At 38.1% G+C, this 22,932-nt stretch overlaps 1 protein-coding gene across 5 annotated transcripts in view; it reads right to left on the reverse strand.

Moving 5' to 3' along the window:
- The window catches only part of RBM27 (RNA binding motif protein 27), a 77,010-nt gene extending 58,657 nt beyond the window's left edge, over positions 1-18,353 (reverse strand). For all 5 annotated transcript variants that reach the window (XM_032850875.1, XM_032850859.1, XM_032850868.1 and 2 more), the window contains exons 1-3: positions 18,105-18,353; positions 4,581-4,699; positions 2,803-2,927 (exon numbers count right to left, since the gene is read on the reverse strand). In XM_032850875.1, coding sequence (XP_032706766.1) covers positions 2,803-2,927; positions 4,581-4,699; positions 18,105-18,163 — 303 coding nt within the window. In that variant the 5' untranslated portion in view covers positions 18,164-18,353. The remainder of the gene's footprint in view (positions 1-2,802; positions 2,928-4,580; positions 4,700-18,104) is intronic.
- Between the last annotated feature and the right edge of the window lie 4,579 nt (positions 18,354-22,932).

Here is a 22,932-nt window from a genome sequence, read left to right on the forward strand (position 1 = left end):
AAAAAAAAAACCCAAAACCTCTCATCTACTTCAATCTTACTATTCTAAGAATATGAAAAGTAGATTTCTTTACAGAATCATGGGATCACCAGGCACAGTAATTTTTAAAGTTTTTCTCCTTTGTTGTCCACCTGACTTAAATCTTTCTACTTCACATCCTCTATTAGAAGTCTAATCATTGCACATTTAGGTTTTAATTATTCATTATCTTGATCTATCACAGCTACACAAGTCTAAGAGCTTCCATTCTACTAAATTGTATAATATAAATAAATAAATAATAAATAAATAAATAAATAAATAAATTTATATTTGATATATAAGTATACTAAATAAGGGATGCGTGGATGGTTCATTCAGTTGAGCGCCTGACTCTTGATCTCAGCTCAGGTCTTAACCTCCATGCTGGGTGTAGAGCCCACTTTAAAAAAAAAAAAAAAAAAAAATGTATACCAAACAGGTATGGTATTTGGTTGGGCAGGACTGGCCATGGACTGATGGGTTGTTGGAGTTGAGTGATGAAAGGGTAAGAATTCATTATACAATTGTCCCTTATGACGTATGCTGAAAATTCTCTACAATATAATAATATTTTTAAAAATTAAAATGAAATATATTTTCAAACAAAGGAAGGAAAAACTGTGCTACAGGTTCTCATATTTCCAGTCAAAAATCCAAATCTAAGAAAAACTGCCTTCTAACATTTCAGATGATCAGGCATAGTGCAAATCAGGAATTATAATACTTAAGATCTTTTATCATAATGGATGATTCTTTTGCTTGTTCATGAACTTAGGGTAAGGGTTTAATAACAGCCAATTGTAAGAAGAGAAAATTCACAAGTCATCTTCCAACTACAGGTAAAATACACTGTGCTTCATAAATATGGCACATATATACCCAAGGTTTTTCCAGCACCGGAGTTGTGGCAATGATCCAAATTCTTACATGGTTCCCCATGTGACAAGTAATCTGTTCAACTATTGATGGTACAATGTTAACTGGGGACCCAGAAATAAAGTTAAAATGGCTAGGTCTTAGGTGGATCTGAACCTCTGTACGCTGTCCTGAGCATCAACGGCACAGACCAGAAATACAGCCCATTAGCCAAAGGTGTGTGGTACTTCAAACCCCTTTCATTCCACACTAACAGAATTACTATAAACTACTTTATATACTATCATATGAGCTATTATTTATGTCAATGATGACAAGTTGTGTACAAAAATCTTAGAAAACAAGAGAAATGCCAGACAGTATCATTTGGGATATTTACACACAGAAGCTGATAGCCACTTCAAACTTTTCAAAATTAGGATTTACTATAAAGATACAAAATGAAATGGCATAACAATGTGGTGTTTTTTCAAATTGTCCTTCCAAACTCAAAATAATCCAATTTTTCTCTTATATTCAAACCAGCTATCTTTCAAACAGATACTTCTGGTCCGCTGAATTTCAACAACTATAGAAAAGGACAGATAGCACAAAGATTTTAACTATTTCTTAAAGATTTAACATATACACATAGACCGAAAATTATACATTATCAAGTATGGTAGATAAGTTTCCTCTTATTTCCATTACTTGAAATAACATACCAGGAGACTTTCCTATTTTAATAAGATTTTATGAAACAATTACAAGGCATGAGGCAAAACCAAAACTGTGACAGTGATTTCCACTGATCTTAAATATAGTCATTTAATGACTTCTTTTGTTTTCTTTTAATGATGAACCCATTCAATCAACCTAGCATTTTAAGACAGAGCAGAAATGACAACTAAATGCAATACATGATCCTTAGATTGAATCCTGTACTGGAGGAGAAAAAAAAAAGCTATAAAAAAGGGGAAACTTTTTTGGGGAGGGAAAAAAAAAAAGGCAAAGGGGACACTAATGTGTCAATTGATAAAACTGAAATACAGATATTTTATTAAATTTAATGAAACTAGTAATGATATTATAGCTATCAAAAGGAACATCCTCAGGATGACCAGATGGCATGACACAAGCAACAGTGGAAGGGTGCTTGATTGGTTGTATAAGCCCTTGTGAGCTTCTGCCATCACTAGGAGAAGAACTTCCCCCCGAGAGCTCCTTCCCCTTCAGCCTGGGTCCCAGAATGGTATAAAGCCTGTATAAAGCAGAGCCGCCCAGCCAGTCCACAAACCTGAAGACTGGAGGCTTCACCCGACCAGTAAATATGCAATAAATGCCTATTGTTACATGCCAGTAAAAAAAAAAAAAAAAAAAAAAAGGAATTACAAATGAACTCTAAAAACTTTTCCCCTTGGTTCAAATAGATTACCATAAATAATCATGTTTTTGTACTTCAACATTATAAAAACATTTTTTTTCTTTTTCTTTCACGCATTAACAATGATATTTATAACTACATTAATTATAAAAAAATACTCTGGTTAAAAAAGAGAAAATGGTTTGTCTAGTATATGGAAATGTGTTACTTAATAATTTCTCTTAAGGTTTTATCAATATTTTACTTTAATCTAACCTCTACATTTAACCAAGTTTTCTGTTTCTAAAGTCTCTGAATAAGATTTCTCTAAATTCCTCAATATTACTAAACTTTTTCTTGGAACACTAAACACGCTATCTGAAACTCTTCCAACATTTCAAGTCCAAAGAACTTAGAAGCCCTGATAAAGAATCTGTATCACGTGCCAAACACAGAAATTTCAATCAACAGGTGATTACTTTCAAGAGGTCAACTTCCAACTAAGAACGATACTAGTAATAGGATCTTAAAAGCCCCCAAAGACAAAGAAAATCTTGTATTACCTCTTCTTTAATTTCTTCTTTTTCTTGGACTGGTGGTTTTGGCTCAGGCTTAACTGGTTCCAGAGGTGGAAGGTAGTTCTTAGTATAGAGACTTTCAAACAGTTTATCCACAAAACCTGAAGTTTCTAAGGAGAAGAAACACTATTTAAGTGTTGCACAAACAAAGCCAGATGTTTGAAAACACTCTACGGCAAAGGTGAGGAAAACAGAACATCTCAAATACTGGTGGTGGAACTAAAAATGAGTCTAACCCTTATGATGAAGAATACCATTTCTGGATTTTGAAACTACTATAAATCAAGTAATACAAATTAATAATTTCAAAAGAAAATATTCATATATGTGAATAAATATTCTTATATTTATAATATATATTCATACAATATATTCATATATTCATATAAGATGAATATTCATATATATGTATATATATATATGAGAAATTACTGGATTTTTTATGTGTAAAAAAAAGCCCTAAAATTCACCCAAAACTATGTAATTCTAACTTTTCAAGTGAGAAGCCATACTTACTATCTTTCCCTTCTAAGAAGATATTTGAATTAAAGGATATTCTCATACCAACTGTTAGATCAACCAGTAAGTATGCATTAACTACATTCCTTTCATATATTCAACAATATTTATTGAATACATTCTATGTACCAAGCTCTGTGGGATCCAAGAGGCCATTCTCAACAAAAGAAAGACAAACGATAGGGGGGCAGGAAGACACAGATAAAAACACAAACAAACATATAACATGGCAGGAAGTGACAAGTGCCATGACAAACAAAATGAAGCCAGACTGGGAAGAGGAGAGGATGAATAGGGGCATGAGGTATAATATACTGTATATAGGGCACTCAAAGGAAACTACTCTGAGAAGGCACATTTGAGAAGACACCAGAAACCATTAAAGAAACCATTTCAAGCAAGAGTAAAATGAGTTCAAAAGCCCTGAGGTGGGAACATGTTTGCCACGCTAAAAAAAAAAGGCAAGGAGAACAAGGTGGGCTAGAATGGAACAAGTGAAGAGGAGTGGTAGGAGATGAGGTCAGAGCATTAGCAGGGGAGGACTCCAGGAAATTCTGCACACATGGAAAGGACTTTGGTAAGAAGATCGGAAGTTAGGGGCGCCTGGGTGGCTCAGTGCGTTAAGCCGCTCCCTTCGGCTCAGGTCATGATCTCAGGGTCCTGGGATCGAGTCCCACATCGGGCTCTCTGCTCAGCAGGGAGCCTGCTTCCCTCTCTCTCTCTCTCTCTCTGCTTGCCTCTCTGTCTACTTGTGATCTCTCTCTGTCAAATAAATAAATAAAATCTTTAAAAAAAAAAAAAAAAGAAGATCGGAAGTTAAAAGCACAAAGAGAAGATCATGCCCATCTTTTCCTGGACAGGAAGGGTCAGGAAGGCTCCAGCCAAGAGGGGGAAAAAGAAGTAGCTCAGTGTCCTAATAAGCAGTAAGCATTAGAAGCTACATTATCGACAAGTTGTCACACCGCCAACCATCAACTAGACTCTGCTACAAGCTACAGAGGACCCATTCCCCTAAAAAGCAGTGGAGTTACACTGCTTCAACACAGGAAAGAAGCAGAGAAGGAAAGGAAAGGAGGAAAAAAAAGTCTTCCAAAATACATGATAAATAATTAACAGGAATGTATATATTCAAATGTTAAAGGATGATGACTGATTTCTTTCCTTCCAAACTTTAATTTCCAGTATTTTATACAAAGTTTTAAATTTAAAACGTAAATATGTGGCTGGGGGCACATAATAATTACCTTTTTGTAAAAAGACGTCAAGTTGATCAGCACAAAAGGCTTTCAATTCTTTCTCAGGTTTGTCCTTCTTGACCAGCGCTACAACATAGTTGGCTAAGGCTGAAGGGTCAGCATCACATCTAGTTAGACAAAGAGAAAACAAAAATTTTCAAACTTTTTTTTTTTTTTCAAATAGCGATGTCATTAATAAAGTCACCCCTATTTTGGAAAAATAAAGGTCTTTAAAATAAAGTGATTGCAAACAAAGGTGATTTGTGTAACAAAGAGCATGTACATAATGCAAGCAACACTGTCCCTTTCTGCTTATTTTTATAAAACTGTGTCTCCTATGTTCAATTTTCTAATTATACCCAGAATTTTGAACCAAATCTGCATTTGTTTGCTCTCTCAATGGTAACAGGGAAAGGGTGGCAATCAACCCCTGAGTTACACTGCTCGAGAAGCGGATATCCTCAGGAACTATCTGTTGTTCCATGTAACCAAGGATGAAGAACCAGGGCAAGTGGGACACCTTTCCCCCATTCCCTATTACCCAGGCACCAGCATCTAAAAATAGTGATCAAGTCCACCGACAATCTCAGTATCTTAAGGCTCTCTTTAAAAAATAAGAACACAAGAAGGTTAACACCTTAAATATTACTGACAAATACTCTAGCAGCTACAAGCAAGAAAGAAAAAAATCTGGGACGTAGAAGAGAAAGAAAAGAAGTGGTAGAAGGGCAACAAGGACAACCTCTATCTACTTGTCTCTCTTTGTCTTTTTTCCTAGGCAGTAGTAACCGGTCTTTTGGGTTTTGTTTTGTTTTGTTTTTAAGATTTTATTTATTTGAGAGCGAATGAGAGTGAGGGAGCACAAGCAGGGGTAGAAGCAGAGGGAGAAGGAGAAGCAGGATCCTCGCTGAGCAAGGTGCCTGACCCAGTACTCCGGGATCAAGGCATGAGCTGAAGGCAGACCACCCAGATGCCCCAGTCACATGTCTTTCAACATTCAAAACCATCTATGCCAGGGCAGCCCACATTCCCTGAGTTGTCAATTCCTAACATGTAGCAATCTTCAGACCTAATATTTTATCTACCCTACAAGGAAGAGAAAATTTTTGTGCTCTAAATATATATAAATTATATATAAATATAAATATATATTTATATATATTAATATATTTATATATTATAATATATATTATAAATATAAATAAATATATATTTAAATATATTTAGATAGTACACATATATAATATATATACATATATATGTATGTATATATATATAGGAAAAATATATTTTTAAGTACTTAAAGCAAATTTTATAAAAAGAAAACCAAGCATCAGCACCTTTACTTCCTTCTTGTCTATATTTTTAAAGTTCATATTTCAATAAAATAGAATTTTTTTATTGCCAAAACGTAAATATGTGGCTGGGGGCACATAATAATTACCTTTTTGTAAAAAGACGTCAAGTTGATCAGTGGGAAAGGCTAATTCTTTGAACATCAATGCACATTTATGCACCAAATCCAAGGGAGCAACATTCAATGACTGTCAATCTTACAAAACTCAGAGCTAATGTTATGGGTAAGGATCAAAGTGCACTAGGAGAGAGTGTAAGTGTGCAAGATGAGGAACTACACATTAATAAAAACATGCAATTTAGGGGCGCCTGGGTGGCTCAGTGGGTTAAGCCTCCGCCTTCGGCTCAGGTCACGATCTCAGGGTCCTGGGATCGAACCCCACATCGGGCCCTCTGCTCAGCGGGGAGCCTGCTTCCCCCTCTCCTTCTGCCTGCCTCTCTGCCTACCTGTGATCTCTCTCTGCCAAATAAATAAATAAAATCTTTTTAAAAAAATGCAGTTTAGCCAGGATTTTTCTTAAGTAAAAAATGTAAATTCCATTTTCAAACAGATTACCTTGGTAGACCCAACTGCTAAATTCTCAAATGGATAGACAGATCAATATCAGAAAAACAAACAATCTGATCAAAAAATGAGTAGAAGGCCTAAAACAAACAAAAACCTGTCAACTATACTTTAATTAAATCAAAGAAAAAAATCTTTAAAGAAAAAAAAGAGAAAACTGGCAGAGGACCTGAACACATATTTTTCCAAAAAAGACATGCAAATGGCCAACAGGCGTTTAAAAAAATGCTCAACTTCACTAGCCACCAGAAAATGCAAATCAAAACCACAATGAGATATCACCTCACACTTGTCAGAAAGGCTATGATCAAAAAGACAAGAGGGGCACCTAGCGGGCTCAGTTGGGTACAACAGCTGACTCTTAATGTAGGGATTTTGAGTTCAAGCTCCATGTTGGGTGTAGAGATTATTGAAAAATAAAATCTCAAACAAACAAACAAACAAGACAAGCAATAACAACTTGGTGAGAATGTAAGGAAAAAGGAACCCTCATGCATTGCTTGATAGGAATGTAAACTGGTGCAGCCACTACGGAGAACAGTATGGAGGTTCCTTAAAAAATGAAAAATAGAACTATGACATGATACAGTAATTCCACTTCTATTTACCTGAAGAAAATGAAAACACTAATTCAGAAAGACATATGCACCCTTATGTTCATCAAAGCATAATTTACAAGAGTCAAGATAAGGAAGCAACCAAAAAAATCCACTGATAGGTAAATGAATAAAGAAGATAAAAATGACATGGTATATATAGATATAATGTATTATTACTCAGCCATAAAAAAGAATGAAATCTTGCTATTTGCAAAAACATGGATGGACCTATAAGGTATATGCTAAGTGTGCTAAGTCAGAGAAAGACAAATACCGTATGATTTCACTTACATGTGGAATCTAAAAAACAAAAAGAAACAGAAATGCTCACAGATACAGAAAACAAACTGATGGCTGCAAGAGGAAGGGGAGTTGGTGCAGGGGGGTGGGGAGAGAAAATTGGTTTAATAGGTGAAGGGGATTAAGAGACACAATCTTCCAATTACAAAATAAGTCAGACGTGGGGATGTAATGTATAGCCTAACGAATACAGTCAATAATATTCTAATAACTCTGTATGGTGACAGATTCTAATTGACTTATTGTGATGACCACTACACAATGTATAAATCAAATCACTATGTTGTATATGTGAAACTAATATAACATTGTATGTCAATTACTCAATCTAAAAAAAATAATAAATAATAAAACAAATAATAGTATGTTCAAAAATGTTACAGAGGCCATTCCCACCTTGGCTAATCCATAAACCCCTTAAAACAGAAATGTGTAGAGAGATTTAATCTCACTCCTGAAAACAGTAAGGTATTTGATCAGTATAGTTCTAATCAACATTCGAATGGGAGAGGATTAAAAAAAAAAAATCTATCAGATTTCTACCTTTACTTAGAAAGTTCAGATCCTGGAAAAGAAAGATATTTTAAACAGAGAAAGAAAAGGATTTTTAAAAATAAGAATGGCAGGGCGCCTGGTTGGCTCAGTCAGTTAAGCGGCTGCCTTTGGCTCAGGTCTTGATCTCTGGGTCCCGGGACTAAGCACCTCATTGGGCTCCCTCATCAGCGGGGAACCTGCTTCTTCCTCTCTCTCTGCCCTTCCCCCAACTTGTGCTCACAGGCACGCGAGCTCTCTCGCTCTAATAAATGAATAACATTTTTAAAAATAAAAATAAGTGAGAATGGTAGAAAGAGACAATCTCATTTTTTTTTGCTGTTAGGAGAACCTTTGAGGAGTCTCATGACCCAAAAGGTAGAAAGCTGGGTAATACGAGGTTTCTAGCAAGAAGCAGGCACAACATTGAGATTACTGGATAAATGAGGGGAGTTAAACAAACCCAGATATCTTAAACATGTATTTAGTCTTCACACTCTGAAAAACAAATGCAGAGTAAGGTTGCTCCTGAATGAAATATATTTTGATGCGATGTGTTAAGCTTCAAGATGAATAGTTACAAGAAGGTAAAAGAGCAAAAAAAAACCTAGACTCTTAAGAAAAGAGAGTGATCACAGATATTACGTATTTGTGCAATATGAGTGATTGTTAGTAACTGATAGTTAGAATTCTGTACCAAATACAAAAAGCATGTTTACAGCCAACGGAATGGGACCATTTAAATTTAACAACTCTTAATCTGTATCCATAAGGTGCACTATGAAGGAAATTGGTGGTCTGAAATAGTAAGTCACACCAATCAAATGGTGAAACTTAAATACAATGGGGAATTTCATGCTGTAATTTTCTGTACCTTTATGATTGTTCTTATTTATTCTTTCATCACCCCTACTATATAATCCTTAAAAACTGACAATTATAATACTGCAGTAGCTACGGCACCAATGCTAACAGTAGCCCAACCAAACTTCCAGAAGTGAATTGCAAAAATCCGAGCATGAGTAAGATGCTTGATAATTTACACAACAAATGCAGGACTACTTCTTATTTCTCTTACCTCAGAGTATTTAAAATCCTTTAGCTATTTATTTGTAACCAAAGCTTATGAAAATTCACTTTAAGTAACTACAGGGACAAGAATATTTGGGAATGAAGATGATTTTAAGATTTTGGATCCATGGCTATATTAAATACACACATTTCTAGATAGAAAGGGGCTTCTGTTATAAAAAGAGATTAGAAAATACAGTAATATCCATCTAAAATTACTATTCTAGGATAGTCTCTAAAAGGCCTTAACAGTACAATTAAGGAGTTACTATTCATTTTATAGATACCTAAATTTGTAAGTATGTAAAGACAAATTAAGTGATCCACTCAAGATCAGGCAGAAAGCACACCTGTGGAACGAAAACTCAACTACAATTCCACAGAGTTAAAAATCTATTTTATACCACATATACTTTCCTACTGTAAATCCGCATTCTATGTACGTTCTAATTAAAAGAACAAAAGAAATCTCTGTAAGTTTAATGGAAATTAGAAATGAGGACTCCTTAAAATTCACATCTTGCATAATAACGTTCTAAGAACATCTTTCAATTATCTATCTTTTATTTAAAAAATAACTATCAACAAGAATGAATTTTCATCAGGAGAAGTTAACAGAAATATTGCCCTAAAAATGTAAAGTAATATGAGGTTTTATGTGTAAAACCTCAAATTTGTCTTTTTCCTCCTTAATGAAAATCTCCACTGCAGGTATATGACACATCTGCTATGCTAGCACATCAGCTTCATAGATTTCATACATATACCCAATCCCAAGACCAAAGAGCAAAGGTCTTTCTTTACCTTAGGCCCTAACCCAAGAAACACTACTTCAAAATATCAAAGTCTGGGCGCTTGGATCCCAAGGTCCTGGGATCGAGCCCCGCATCGGGCTCTCTGCCCAACGTGGAGCCTGCTTCCCTTCCTTTCTCTCTGCTTGCCTCTCTGCCTGCTTGTGATCTCTGTCTGTCAAATAAATAAATAAATAATCTTTTTAAAAAAAAAATCAAAGTCTATTTGTTTTAGGAAAAACCAACACTACTTAAATCTTTTCCACTTTCAGAAAAATCTACATTTCTGAATATGGGTTCAATTTTAAGTTCTACCTTGGTGTAATATTTGTTTTAGAAGTGAGACAATTATGCTCACTTCCACAGCACATATACTAAAAAAGAAGTGAGACAATTAATGAATATGCTATTGAGCCACTGGGAGGAAAAAAAACAAAACATGATCTCTTAATGTATATCAACAACCAATAAAAATATTCTCGGGGGGCGCCTGGGTGGCTCAGTGGATTAAGCCTCTGCCTTTGGCTCAGGTCATGATCTCAGGGTCCTGGGATGGAGTCCCGCATTGGGGGGTGGGGGTGGGGTGTCTCTGCTCAGCAGGGAGCCTACTTCCCCTTCTCTCTCTGCCTACTTGTGATCTCTCTCTGTCAAATAAATAAATAAAATCTTTAAAAAAAAATATTCACGGGGTTCATATTCTCCGGGTGCCTGGATGGCTCAGTTGGTTAACTGTCCAACTCGGTTTCAGCTCAGGTGGTGATCTCAGGGTCCTGGGATCAATCGGAGTAGGGCTCCACACTCAGTGGGGAGTCTCTTGAATTTCTCCCCCTCCATGTGCGGGTGCGCCCAGCTGCATGTGGTCCCCCTCCCTCTAAAATAAATAAATAAATAAATCTTTAAAAAAAGTTCATGTTCTCTGACCAGTAGTTGTAGTTAGCTTCAGGGAAGTTAGTCTCAGGAAATAAAGCCAAACACAGAAAATACTGATACCTAATTAACACTAGATAGATAGATATATGTATGTGTGTGTGTGGTGTAAAAAGAACTTTGTATTTTTTTTAAGATTTTATTTATTTTAGAGAGAGAAAATGAGAGAGAGAGCATGCGCATGAGTAGGGGGAGGGGCAGAGGGAGAAGCAGACTCCCCACTGAGCAAGGAGCCCAACAGGACTCAATCACAGGACTCTGGGATCATGACCTAAGCAGAAGGCAGACACTTAACTGACTAGCCACCCAGGCACCCCTGAAAACAGCATTATTTTTAACAGAAAAAGTAAAGTCAGCACAACCATTCTCACTGTTTATGAAATATTAGGCATTCAAAGTGATAGTTATAAAAACAATACACAAATATGAAAAATGTTTCTGATAATAAGGTCAAATGGAAAAATACAGATAAAAAATTCTACATTTGAGTCTGATTATAGCTATCATATGGAAGCTATCACATGGAAGTTCATATACACAAGAGAAACTAGAAATAAATACAAGTAATTTTATCTTTCTTTTCTGCATTTTTATAAGAAAAAAAGTGTATAAAAAAACAAAAAGTCTGCTTCTGATCTGTGTTCAGATTGATTATTCCTTCAATAAAACAACACTGGAGGGACGCCTGGGTGGCTCAGTTGGTTGGACGACTGCTTTCGGCTCAGGTCATGATCCCGGAGTCCCGGGATCGGGTCCCGCATCGGGCCCCGCATCGGGCTCCCAGCTCCATGGGGAGTCCGCTTCTCCCTCTGACCTTCTCCTCGCTCATGCCCTCTCTCACTGCCTCTCTCTCAAATAAATAAATAAAATCTTTAAAAAAAAAAAAAAACAACACTGGAAAAACAAGTAAAGGTCCAGGGGGAGCGCCCAGCGGGCTCAGCTGGTGGAGATTGAGAGTTTTTATTTTTATTTTTTTTTAAAGATTTATTTATTTGACAGAGAGAGATCACAAGCAGGCAGAGAGGCAGGCAGAGAGGGAGGGGAAAGCAGGCTCCCCGCCTAGCAGGGAGCCCGACGCAGGACTTTATCCCAGGACCCTGAGATCATGATCTGAGCTGAAGGCAGAGGCTTTAACCCACTAAGCCACCCAGGCGCCCCTGAGAGTTTTTAATCTTGGGGTTTTAAGTTCAAGTCCCATGTTTGGTGTTGGCATTACTTACAAACAAAATCTTAAAAAAAAAAAAGAAAAAAAGAAAGAAAAAGAAGTAATATCTGAGTTGACATTTTCAAATTGTTAATGTGAATAACTATTAAGTTCTAAGAACCTGTGAACAGATATTAAAAAGAGAAATAATGGTACTTCTACTTCTTTTCTTTTCTTTTTATTTTTTTTTCTACTTCTTTTCAAATAAAAGCTTCCATCTTCCCCTTAGAGGCTTTCATGAACTGAAGAAATTACCCCTAGATTTATTTTGGGTAAAAAAAATATATATACATACATCTGTCATATGCAAACACCATCTTGATATTTGGACTATGGGTCACAAAGCAGCAGTCACCACGTAAGTATACCCTAAAAATCAGACTATTAAAAAAGAAAAATCTAGGGCCACCTCGGTAGTTCAGTCGGTCAAGCATCTGCCTTCGGCCCAAGTCATGATCCCAGAGTCCCAGGATTGAGGCCATGTCGGGGAGCCTGTTTCTCCCTTTCCCTCTGCCTGCCACTCCCCCTTCTTCTGCGTGTGCACTCTCTCTCTCTCTCTCTGTCAAATAATTAAGTAAAACATTTTTTTTAAATCTTACATTTTAAATTGTCAACCAACCTATATGTACATATAAGTATAATGATTCATTTAAACATTTATTGACCATTCATTAAAGGCCAAGCATCTTGCTTGGTAATGAAATTACTCTGAGCACGACAAACCTTGCCAAGCAGTTTAGTGGCCAAAAGATGAACATGAAAACAAATAATTATAGTGCAAAATAACGAACGGTTAAAAAAATTAACAAAAAAGTAAGTAACAGCCCTGAAAGAGGATGAGACAAGGCAGTAATAGGAAACATAGAGCTATAAAAGCAACTTCTGGCTTCTAGCCTATAGCAGTTGGGCCAGGAAGAATGAAGTCAGACATATTTAGGAGGCAGACCAAAGGACATAAGAACAAATATGTCCTTAACTTAGTATACTAAAACTTGCCAAGAAGTCTTCTGATCAAAATAAGCCCTTTTCTGTGAAATAGGTAACTGTCTCCTTAAACAAGTCCCACAGCACTTTCGAGGTATACTAACTCTTTGAAGCCACTAACTACATTATCAGAACTACTCAGTCTCAAGAACAAACCTCCAAAATACTCATTTCACCTTTGTAGTTTATTTATCTGAGAGGTCAGGTCTCACAGCTGCCAGGTGACAATTTTTCCCCCCATTTGAGCAGCCCCAGACATTACTAATCAGAATTTAATGTGATTAAGGACTGCAAAATCTATGGCACCATGTAACTCCAGAGTTCAACCAAAGTATAACCCCTCCAACGACCACTGAACCAATAAAACGATCTTAGTATGTGAAGCTTATCGCTGCCTTATCCATCATACACTCGGAGATGACAACATATTCAATCTCCTAGCACACTTAAAAAGATCTTGAATTCACTGAATTCACAGAAAGTGCACCTCAAAGCCATGGCTTTCTCTAGCAATTCCCAGTCCTACCTACAGGGCCTGCAATGAGACTCTAGCTCTAGCGTGCCTTAGATTATTATGAAAGTGACAGTAGAGCTTAACATTAATAAGTAAAATATTTTTGCAAAAAACAGTTTAATATATTTTCATATTTCAAAAGCCATAAAATTTCATTTATATTTAATGATTCTAAGGTACACAGGCCCTTTTTATAGCCTACACATTAATATTCATATCATATCCGTGAGGTAGGTAGAAGGCTAATATGATTAACTGTTTAGAGAAAATTTGGAGAATTTCTCTAAAGTCACACAATAATCAGACATAGAGACAAACTAGAAACTAAATAACCTGATTCACATAAAGATGTTTTATAATAGAGCAAATGTCCAAAAAGTATTACAAACACCATCACTCTTTTTAAAACTTACGCCAAGACAAATTTTTATAATAAGCCAAATGAGCAGCCTTGAATTATATATGTTTATATATATTTAATTTATCTGGTATAAATAACTTAAAACATTTCCCACTAAAGACAACGTTTTTGGGTAGAAATGCATGTTTGTTACTGAAAAATGCTTGCCTGAACTTTTTCTAAACTTTTAATTTCTTCAGTGATTAATATATCCCCTAGATTTACTTAGACGTTGCTCTTAAAGGATTCACATACTGAAAAATGAGAAGTTATTTCTGATAGAAACCATGACATCTCCCAATTGCGCATAATCCTTACATAGTCTCTATGACTAAGATATCTAGGATATTTTGGAAGTGAGGCAAGATAAAGACATCGAACAAGACTTGTGAGTTTGTCTATTCACGTAACAGTAAGAAAAGAAACATATAAACTTCTTGACTAAGATGGTTTCTCTCCCTGAACTGCACTGCCAACAAAAATGGTACTAGATTTTTCTCTGGCCTGTTAAAGCAGTCATTTCTTCCAGGTACCATCCTTCTGTCTTTCCTCTAGTAAAAGTAATAGATAGATACCACCTCTACAAAAGTAGTGGCAAGTAACAGGTAAGTTCTACTAGCAGATGATATATCTAATTTGTCTAAAGGGAATAATTACATAGAAAATGGATTGGTTCAGATATACCTCACTGTATGCCTTTGTTTCACCAGTGACTAGACACAACATGCTTAAAAATCTTTTATAAATTTAGTTAACTGTAAACTAAGCTAAATAACACAAGCAAAAGTGGATCATGCCCAGGGATAGTATGAATTCAACATATCCACTACAACTCCATTATCTGAAAACCTAACAACTGCTCCAAAATGCTATGTTGTAACAACATGCCAATCTGCCATGAAAATTTTCTTCAATCTGGAATATGCAAAAAGTGAATTTACAAATACAACCCATTTTAGCATATCATTTATTACATTTTAGGGTATCTAAACAAAAAATAATCTCCCATGACAACATACTAAGAATGAAAATATGTATGATATCAGCATTTTCTATTTCTTTCCGTTTTTTTGTTTTTTCTTTTTTTTTTTTTTTTGCATTTGCTAATTCCTATTACCACTTCCATCCAAAACCATTACTTATATGAACTAAAAATTAGTACGTTTGGGGCGCCCGGGGGGCTCAGAGGGTTAAGCCACTGCCTTCAGCTCAGGTCATGGTCTCAGGGTCCTGGGATCGAGCCCCGACGTCGGGGGCTCTGCTCGGCAGGGAGCCTGTTTCTCCCTCTCTCTATGCCTGCCTCTTTGCCTACTTGTGATCTCTCTCTCTCTCTGTCAAATAAATAAATAAAATCTTTTAAAAAAAATTAGTACTTTTATTTTGTACTTCTAGAAAAGCTACCTATATTATTAAAATCTAAACAGCGATTTTTAGCTCTTTTTAACCCTAAAAAGTAACGATTAAAAAAAAAAAAAGGCATGATGTGTGCTTTCAGTTGAACATGTAACTCAAAACAAATGCGGAAACCAAGCTGAAATAATCACTTTAACTTTTTTTTTTAAAGATTTTATTTATTTATTTGACAGACAGAGATCACAAGTAGGCAGAGAGGCAGGTGGCGGGGTAGGGGGTGGTGGCAGGGGGGCAGGCTTCCCACTGAGCAGAGTCCCATGTGGGGCTCAATCCCAGAACCCTGGGATCATGACCCGAGCTAAAGGCAGTGGCTTTAACCCACTGAGCCACCCCGGTGCCCCTCAAATAATCACTTTAAAAATACTTTTTACCCATGAAAATACAGAATATCTATAAACTTAAAGTATAAATAGCCCAAAAAAAGTCAAGAGAAAACACTATTGGGAGGTTTAATAAGTTCCTACCCAAACTAAATTTTCATATTAAGAAAAAACCAGAGGTGCCTGGGTGGCTCAATCAGTTAATGGCTGCCTATGGCTCAGGTCATGATCCCAGGGTCCTGGGAGGTCCTGGGATCAAGCCCCTCATCAGGCTCCTAGGTCAGTGAAGAGTCTGCTTCTCCCTCTGCCCCTCGCCTCACTCTTGCTCTCTCTCTCAAATAAATAAAATCTATAAAAAAAATAAAAAAGAAAAGAAAGAAAACACCACTACCCAGAATAAAACATTTTAGGGAGTTTACAAAAGAAGGGCACTTAACTATAACGTTAAAACTTGTCACCTTCTATCAAAGACACACATATTTAACTAACAAACTCAGGGCCTGTATGCAAAATTGTCCAGCACACACACACAAGGGTTTATGTTAAATAACATGAAGGTTAAGAATTTTTTAAACACAGACCTTTTTCTTTTTTTTTAGTCTGTTCCATATATGGTCAATTTCCCTAAATCTATTCCCTTCATTCCCCACCTTTGTCACAATCCATCTCCATCACTGTGCTCCAAAAGTATACTGTAGAAAAAGTATGATGAATACTCAAGAGGCCCACATTCTTCTACAAAACTTTCAAGTAGACCACCGCTAATATAAAACCCAAAAGCCCCAGTGTACTTTCACTAACACCTGTACTCTACTCACATATTCCTCATCCTCAGAACGTAAATAGCACTTCAGATATCAAAACTCCCCTAATAAAAAAAACAAACAAATAAATAAATTAAAACAAAAAAAACCCTCCCCTAATGCTATCTCCTTTAACCAGCCTACCTTCGCAAGGCTGATACATTGGACTACAGGTGCATCACTTCCTAGACGTTAACGTCCAAGAAATCAAAGGAGCAAAACAACAAACAAAGTTAGTTAACAAGATTTCTCAAAAGGACCAGGTAATAGATAATCCAGGAAGTAGCTATCTCCAAAGAGCCCCAACGTCACCATACCTCCAATGCCTCCCACACTATCCCTTATTTCCCCTTCTGAAAAACTTTTTTTTTTCACTAAAGCAATCTAATCTAATGAAGCATGCCTGCCCATCCCTTCCTCTTGTACCCCTTTTCCTTTAGCAGTCCTTTAATAAGTTTTCCTTTAGAAGTCCTCACCTCTAATAGAATAACTAAGTAGTAGAAATGAGAAGAGGGCAGGAAATTATCCCTTCCCTTCCCCTTCCATGCCTTCTTTCCCAGGAGAGTTAGGTATCATCTCTCTCCAATCCTCCCTTCAGCATTCCCTCTCTTCCCTGTATGAGATGTCTCAGAAACTACCTATACCCGGGTATCCCAAATAAACACACCACAATCCTACCCTCTTACAATGGTTACAAAACAATCAAACAAAGCTGGTACCTCTGTTATCCCTTTGAAGCCTCCCAATATTTCTACAACTCATACTACCCAAAATATTTTTTAAAAATGAGCCCTTCTCATTATTTTTAGCTCAACAATATCCTACACCTCACTATCCTCAGTTGCCCTCACAATCCTTCAACAATATTTACAAAACTCTTAAAGTCTTTCTGCTATACCTTTTATTCCTCCAATAGCTATAACTAAAAATGCTTGCATGCTTCAGGTATCCCCCTTTCAAATACTTCTCCAATAATACTGAATACCAGAGTAGCCCTTTCAACCCTTAAAATTTAAAACCCTTATTTTTTCCAACCCTTAATGGTATTTAGAAGTTATTAGTCCTCCTAGCACTATCAACTCTTGGATAATATTTTAAAATCCCTTCATATCCTTGTTATCATATTTCACAGCTTTCCAGTAATTCCCAAAAACACTTCAATGCCCACATATCCCTTTCAACTACCCCGTTTCTCAAATCCTTCAAAATTCTTGAACCCTTACAGCTCATCAATAATCACTATAAAGCCCTCAATGTCCCTACTACTCCTTTCTGCCCTCACGTTTTTAAAAGGCCCTCCACACTCCGCTCTGGATCTTAGTCTCATACTAATATCGGTTAATAAAGCCCTCGACATCCTGCTACACCCTTCAAGATCCCAATATTCACGTTTAAAAATCCCTCGACAGCCTTGCGATCTCTCGCAGTCCTCAAACAACAAAATTTTAAATTCCCTCACTATTTCTGCTACCCCTTCCAGCACCTCAATATTTATATTTAAAAAGCCCTCGCTGTCCTTGCCGGCCCCCCCCCACCCCGTCCCACAGCCACACCGCCTCTACGCCCCAGGCTCTCGCTCCCCCCCGCCACCGCCCCCCCCACAATGGTGATAGTACTACATACAAGACGTCGCCGGGACCTCCCGACCGCGGCCCCTCCGCTCCGCCCTCCCCCACGCCGCCTCCCCTCCCCCCACACCCCCGCGGGCCCCCAACGCCCACGTTCGCCGGCCCTGGCCCAGGCTGGCTCACTCACATCGGCTCCAGTAACTTGGCCAGCCAGGACTTGAGGGCATCCACATCCTCTATGAGCATGGTGCAGGGAAGGCGGGCTCGGCCGCCGCTCTTGTTCAAGCCTGCCGCGGGTCTCCCCTCGCCGCCTCCTCACGCCCTCTTCACAGCTCCCGGTGCCCCAGCCCACCGGGCATCTTAGGAGACTTCAACCTACTCCCCCGGCCGGGGCCTAACAGGAACTAACCCAAGAGCCCTCACTCAACCTAGCCGGACGGCTCAGGTGGGCGGGAGATAGCGCCGAGTGGCGGGCGCAAGAACCAATAGAAGTAAGAAGGCCGATGCGCGCAAAGCCAATGAAAAGGCTCGCTCGCCCCGCCGGCCGGCCGTACCCAGTTAAGGAGGAGGGGATATAGCAAGGTAGGTGGAGAGCTTACGTGAACTCCTGGTGCAAGATGGTATCTTGGAGAAGGTGCTGTGCCTCTTAAAGGGGCCGCGGCTCCTTTTTTGACCACGCCGCCGCCCGCCGCGGAATACCGGTGTCTGCTACTGGGAGTGCCTGGGGGAACCCGGCGAGCCCCTCAGCCTGATTCCTTCCTCTCGTTTTTTCCTGGAGACACACTTGTGTCCCGAAATGACTCAGCTGTAGTAAATCTGCAACACAACGTGCAATACGTTCACGTTCGACACATTGCACAGAATGCAAAATTTTACTTTTTTTTTTTTTCTTACACAATCATTTTGCTCAGCATACATGCTTGTATTTCTCGCCGGTATGCCTAAGTTACGCAGAATGTTTCTGACAACCATGTCCTGGACTCCAATAATCGTCATTTTTAAAACGTGGCGCACAGTTGTAGAAGGCTGAGGCCATTTCAATTTTACCAATCTTTTTAACATATGCTTTATTTAGGAAGAAGAACGATTCTAATATTTTTTTAAAATTCTCTTTTCACTAGATATCTAATCTAAAATTCAGTAGGGTTTTGTTTTGGTTTTGTTTGTGTTTTTGCAGGGAGAATTTTGGCCAGCAAAAAAGTTTTTAGAAATATTTTTTTCCAATCGAAATTACCAAAATAGGCAACTTAGTTTGTACTGAATGAGAAATTCCTTTTGAAGTTTTGAAATTCCCAGCTTGGCACTGGTCTTACAATGCTTATCCAACAACAGATACTGAGCACCTGCTATATGCCAGCACAATGTTAGGCACTAGCACTTGGATTCCAAAGGAGAGCAAAATGGTTTCTCCTCTTAGAAAGCTGAACAGTTTATGGGATTATGCATTACAATAATAATATTTTGAAAAATACCTCATGAGCACACCCCTTCTATAAAAGAGATGAGTCAGCCTAAAATAAACAGGTATGCTATCTACACATAGAGCAGGAAAAAGCAAATTTTTCTTAAAAGGGCTAAGTAGCAAATATCTTGGGTTTTGTGGGCCAGGAGGTCTCTGACACCCACCCAGCTCTGCCTGCTTGGCATGAAGCTGGCCGTAGGTAATATGTAAGCAAATGATTAAGACTGTATCCACGTAAAACTTATATAAGATTTTCAATTTTAGATAATTTTCAAATGTCACAACATATTTTTTTGATTAAAAAAAAATTTAAAAGTGCAAAAGCCATGATTACCTTGCAAGTAAACAGAAGCAGGGGCCAACCAGGGTTGGCTTGCTGCCTGCAGTTTGTGGGCCTCTTACATAGAGTAGTAGCAAAATGCACTTAGAAATCATCTAATGAACTTCCTTCATGACATCTTCTCCCCAACATTGCAAATGAGGGGAAAAGGCCAGAGACTGAGTAGTTTACCCAGAATCACACATATTTGCAGGTGGAGCAGAATTTGCATCTATATCTTAGCAAGCCCATAGCTTTCTCATATCTAACGGTTGCCGCTTCCCTCTTTCCTCCTCCCTTTCCTTATGCTTATCCACATGTTTCCTTCACTACTTCCTACTACAGAGATGAAGTGTTACCCAAAAATGACAAATTAAAAAAAGAGAAATGTGAGTGATGTGATTAGGCCTCAGGCTAGGAAAGAACTTAATAGTAGTGTGGTAGAAATGGAATAGGAATTGCTTTTATCACAAAAGTTTGAAAAGTTATATCCATTTATATCGATCCAGCCTTTTGGGAGTTCAGATTCCGGGAGCCTAACAGTCAGGCATTGTAAATAATAATCCTAGCCACAGTTTTTGAGTACATACTCTGTGCTGGCCCTCTGCTAAATATTTCAATGTATTGTTGCTTCTCCCCTTCACAGGCCCCCTGTATAGTAAACAATATTCACAGATGAGAAAATTGCATTCCAGAGAGATCATGAAACTAATGAGTGGAAAGGCCCAGCCTCCCTTTGTGTTTGACCATAAAGTCCACACCTACAACCTTCACTTAAATATCTTGCAAGCAAACACTGAAATATTAACCATGTGGTTCATTCAAAATTCATCCAACAAATATGTATTAAGCCCGTTACCATCTATTAGACACTGTTCTTGGGATAGTAGAGAATAAGGCTAATATCAAATAATTTTTTTTCCTTAATTAAGGTGGATGTTAAAAATGGATACTTTACAAAGATTGGCTTTTCTCTTAGTTTTATCTTCACAAGAAGAGGAGATGTCAGTTGATCTGAGAGAGGTTATTTATATAAGGCATTGGAAAAAGAGAGTGACTATAGGAAGAATATACATCTATACCATCCTTATTCAAACCAAGTTCCCTTTCTCAGCTTTAGGGTAACTGGGCCTCAACCAGGAAGAACTGTTAACTATGCAATTTCACACAAGTGTTGCTAGAGGTGGATAGGCCTTCTATAATCAAAGTGGATTTGCCCACAATTTTTTTTTTTGTCCTCTCCTTTAACCTGTGGCTGAGAGCTGTCCCAGGTGTATAAGAGAGGTTAAGAGTAATTTTTCAGATTTAAATTTCTGTGTAATGTATAATCATAATCTGTCTTCCCAAAATGCAGTTAGACAAAGCTCTGGTAGAATTTCAAACCAGGAACTTCATAGTTACAAACAGACCCTCTCATGCCTCTACGTTTATATATGATCATCTAATTAAACACACATCCATCAAAATATCAGTCCCGGCTGAGTCTGTGTCACCAGTAGCAGCCCATCTGACTCAGAGAAGAGTCACTTCAGGGCACCGGCTGACTCAGTCAGGGGAGCATGAAACTCCTGATTTTGGGGTCATGAGTTCAAGTCCCACATTGAATGTAGAACTTACTTTTATTTATAAATAAATAAATAAATAAATGTATGTCACTTGAATCTTGGCTATGCAAAGGCAAGGCGAGTTAGCAGATACATAGCGAGACGATTGGAATTGTCTCTCTTCATTATGGAAATATAGATTTATTTTCTTCAGAGAAATATGTTTAAAGGTTTGTTTGTTTTTGGTTTTCTTTTTTAAAGGTTTTATTTATTTATCAAAGAGAGAACACAAGCAGGCAGAGCGGCAGCAGAGGCAAAGAGAGAAGCAGGCTCCCTGCTGAGCAAGAAGCCCCATGAAGGACTGGATTCCAGTACCCTGGGATCATGATCCGAGCTGAAGGCAGACACTTAACCAACTGAGCCACCCAGGCGTCCCTGTTTGTTTGTTTGTTTGTTTTTAAGATTTTATGTATTTATTTGACAGAGAGAGACAGAAAGAGAGGGAACCGAAGCAGGGGGAGTGGGAGAAGGAGAAGCAGGCTTCTTGCTGAGCAGGGAGCCGGATGCAGGGCTCAGTGCAGGGCTTGATCCCAGGACCCTGGGATCATGACCTGACCCTAAGGCAGACACTTAACGACTGAGCTACCCAGGTGCCCCTGTTATAAGAGTTTTTTTTTAAAGTTATGTCCCACTCTGTAACTGTAAGAATGGTTAATATAAATGGCCCCTTAGGGGGACGCGTGGGTGGCTTCTTCATTAAGCATCTGCCTTTGGCTCAGGTGTTGATCCTAAAGTCCTGGGATTGAGCCCTACATTGGGTTCACCACTGGGTGGGAAGCCTGCTTCTCCCTCTCCCACTCCCCCTGCTGTGTTCTCTCTCTCACTCTTTTTCTGTGTCAAATAAATAAATAAAATCCTTTTAAAAAAAAAAATCAGATAAGCCCCTTGGGATTTGGAAACATCAAATAATAATACCTCATACTTTTGTGCTGGGCACTCTACCAAGTAACTTTTCATGGGTTAGTTTCTTCCAGTTCCTGCATTTATTTATTTATTTATTTGGGGGGGGAAGGGCAGAGTGAGAGGGAGAGAAAAAAATTTCAAGCAGGCTCCATGCCTAATGCAGAGCCTTACACGCCACTTAATCTCATGACCCTGAGGTCATGACCTGAGCCAAAATCAAGAGTCCCATGCTTAACCAACTGAGCCGCCAATATGCCCTCAGTTCCTACATTTATTTATTTGTTTGTTTATTTGTTTATGTTAAAGATTTTATTTATTTATGAGAGAGAGAGAGAGAGAGAACATGCAGGGGGAGCAGCAAGAGGGAAAGGGAGAAGCAGATTCCCTGCTGAGCAGGGAGCCTAATGTGGGGCTTGATCCCAGGATCTTGGGGCCATGACTGGAGCCAAAGACAGATGCTTAACCGACTGACTCACCTAGGTGCCCCTCGGTTCCTGCGCTTAGCCTTTCTTTTCTTTTTTTTTTTTTAAGTATATTTATTTATTTTTTAGTTATCTTTACACCAATCATGAGGCTCAAACTCACAACGTCAAGATCAAGAGTTATATGCTTTTCCCAGGTGAGCCAGCCAGGCATCCCAGCCTTTCTTTCAAGAAATACCGGGAGCACCTAGCTAGCTCAGTTGATAGATCATGCAACTCTTGATCTCAGGATGGTGAGTTCAAGC

Source organism: Lontra canadensis, unplaced genomic scaffold, assembly GCF_010015895.1.
Source record: "Lontra canadensis isolate GAN:19392208 unplaced genomic scaffold, GSC_riverotter_1.0 scaffold4, whole genome shotgun sequence".
Lineage (NCBI taxonomy): Eukaryota > Metazoa > Chordata > Mammalia > Carnivora > Mustelidae > Lontra > Lontra canadensis.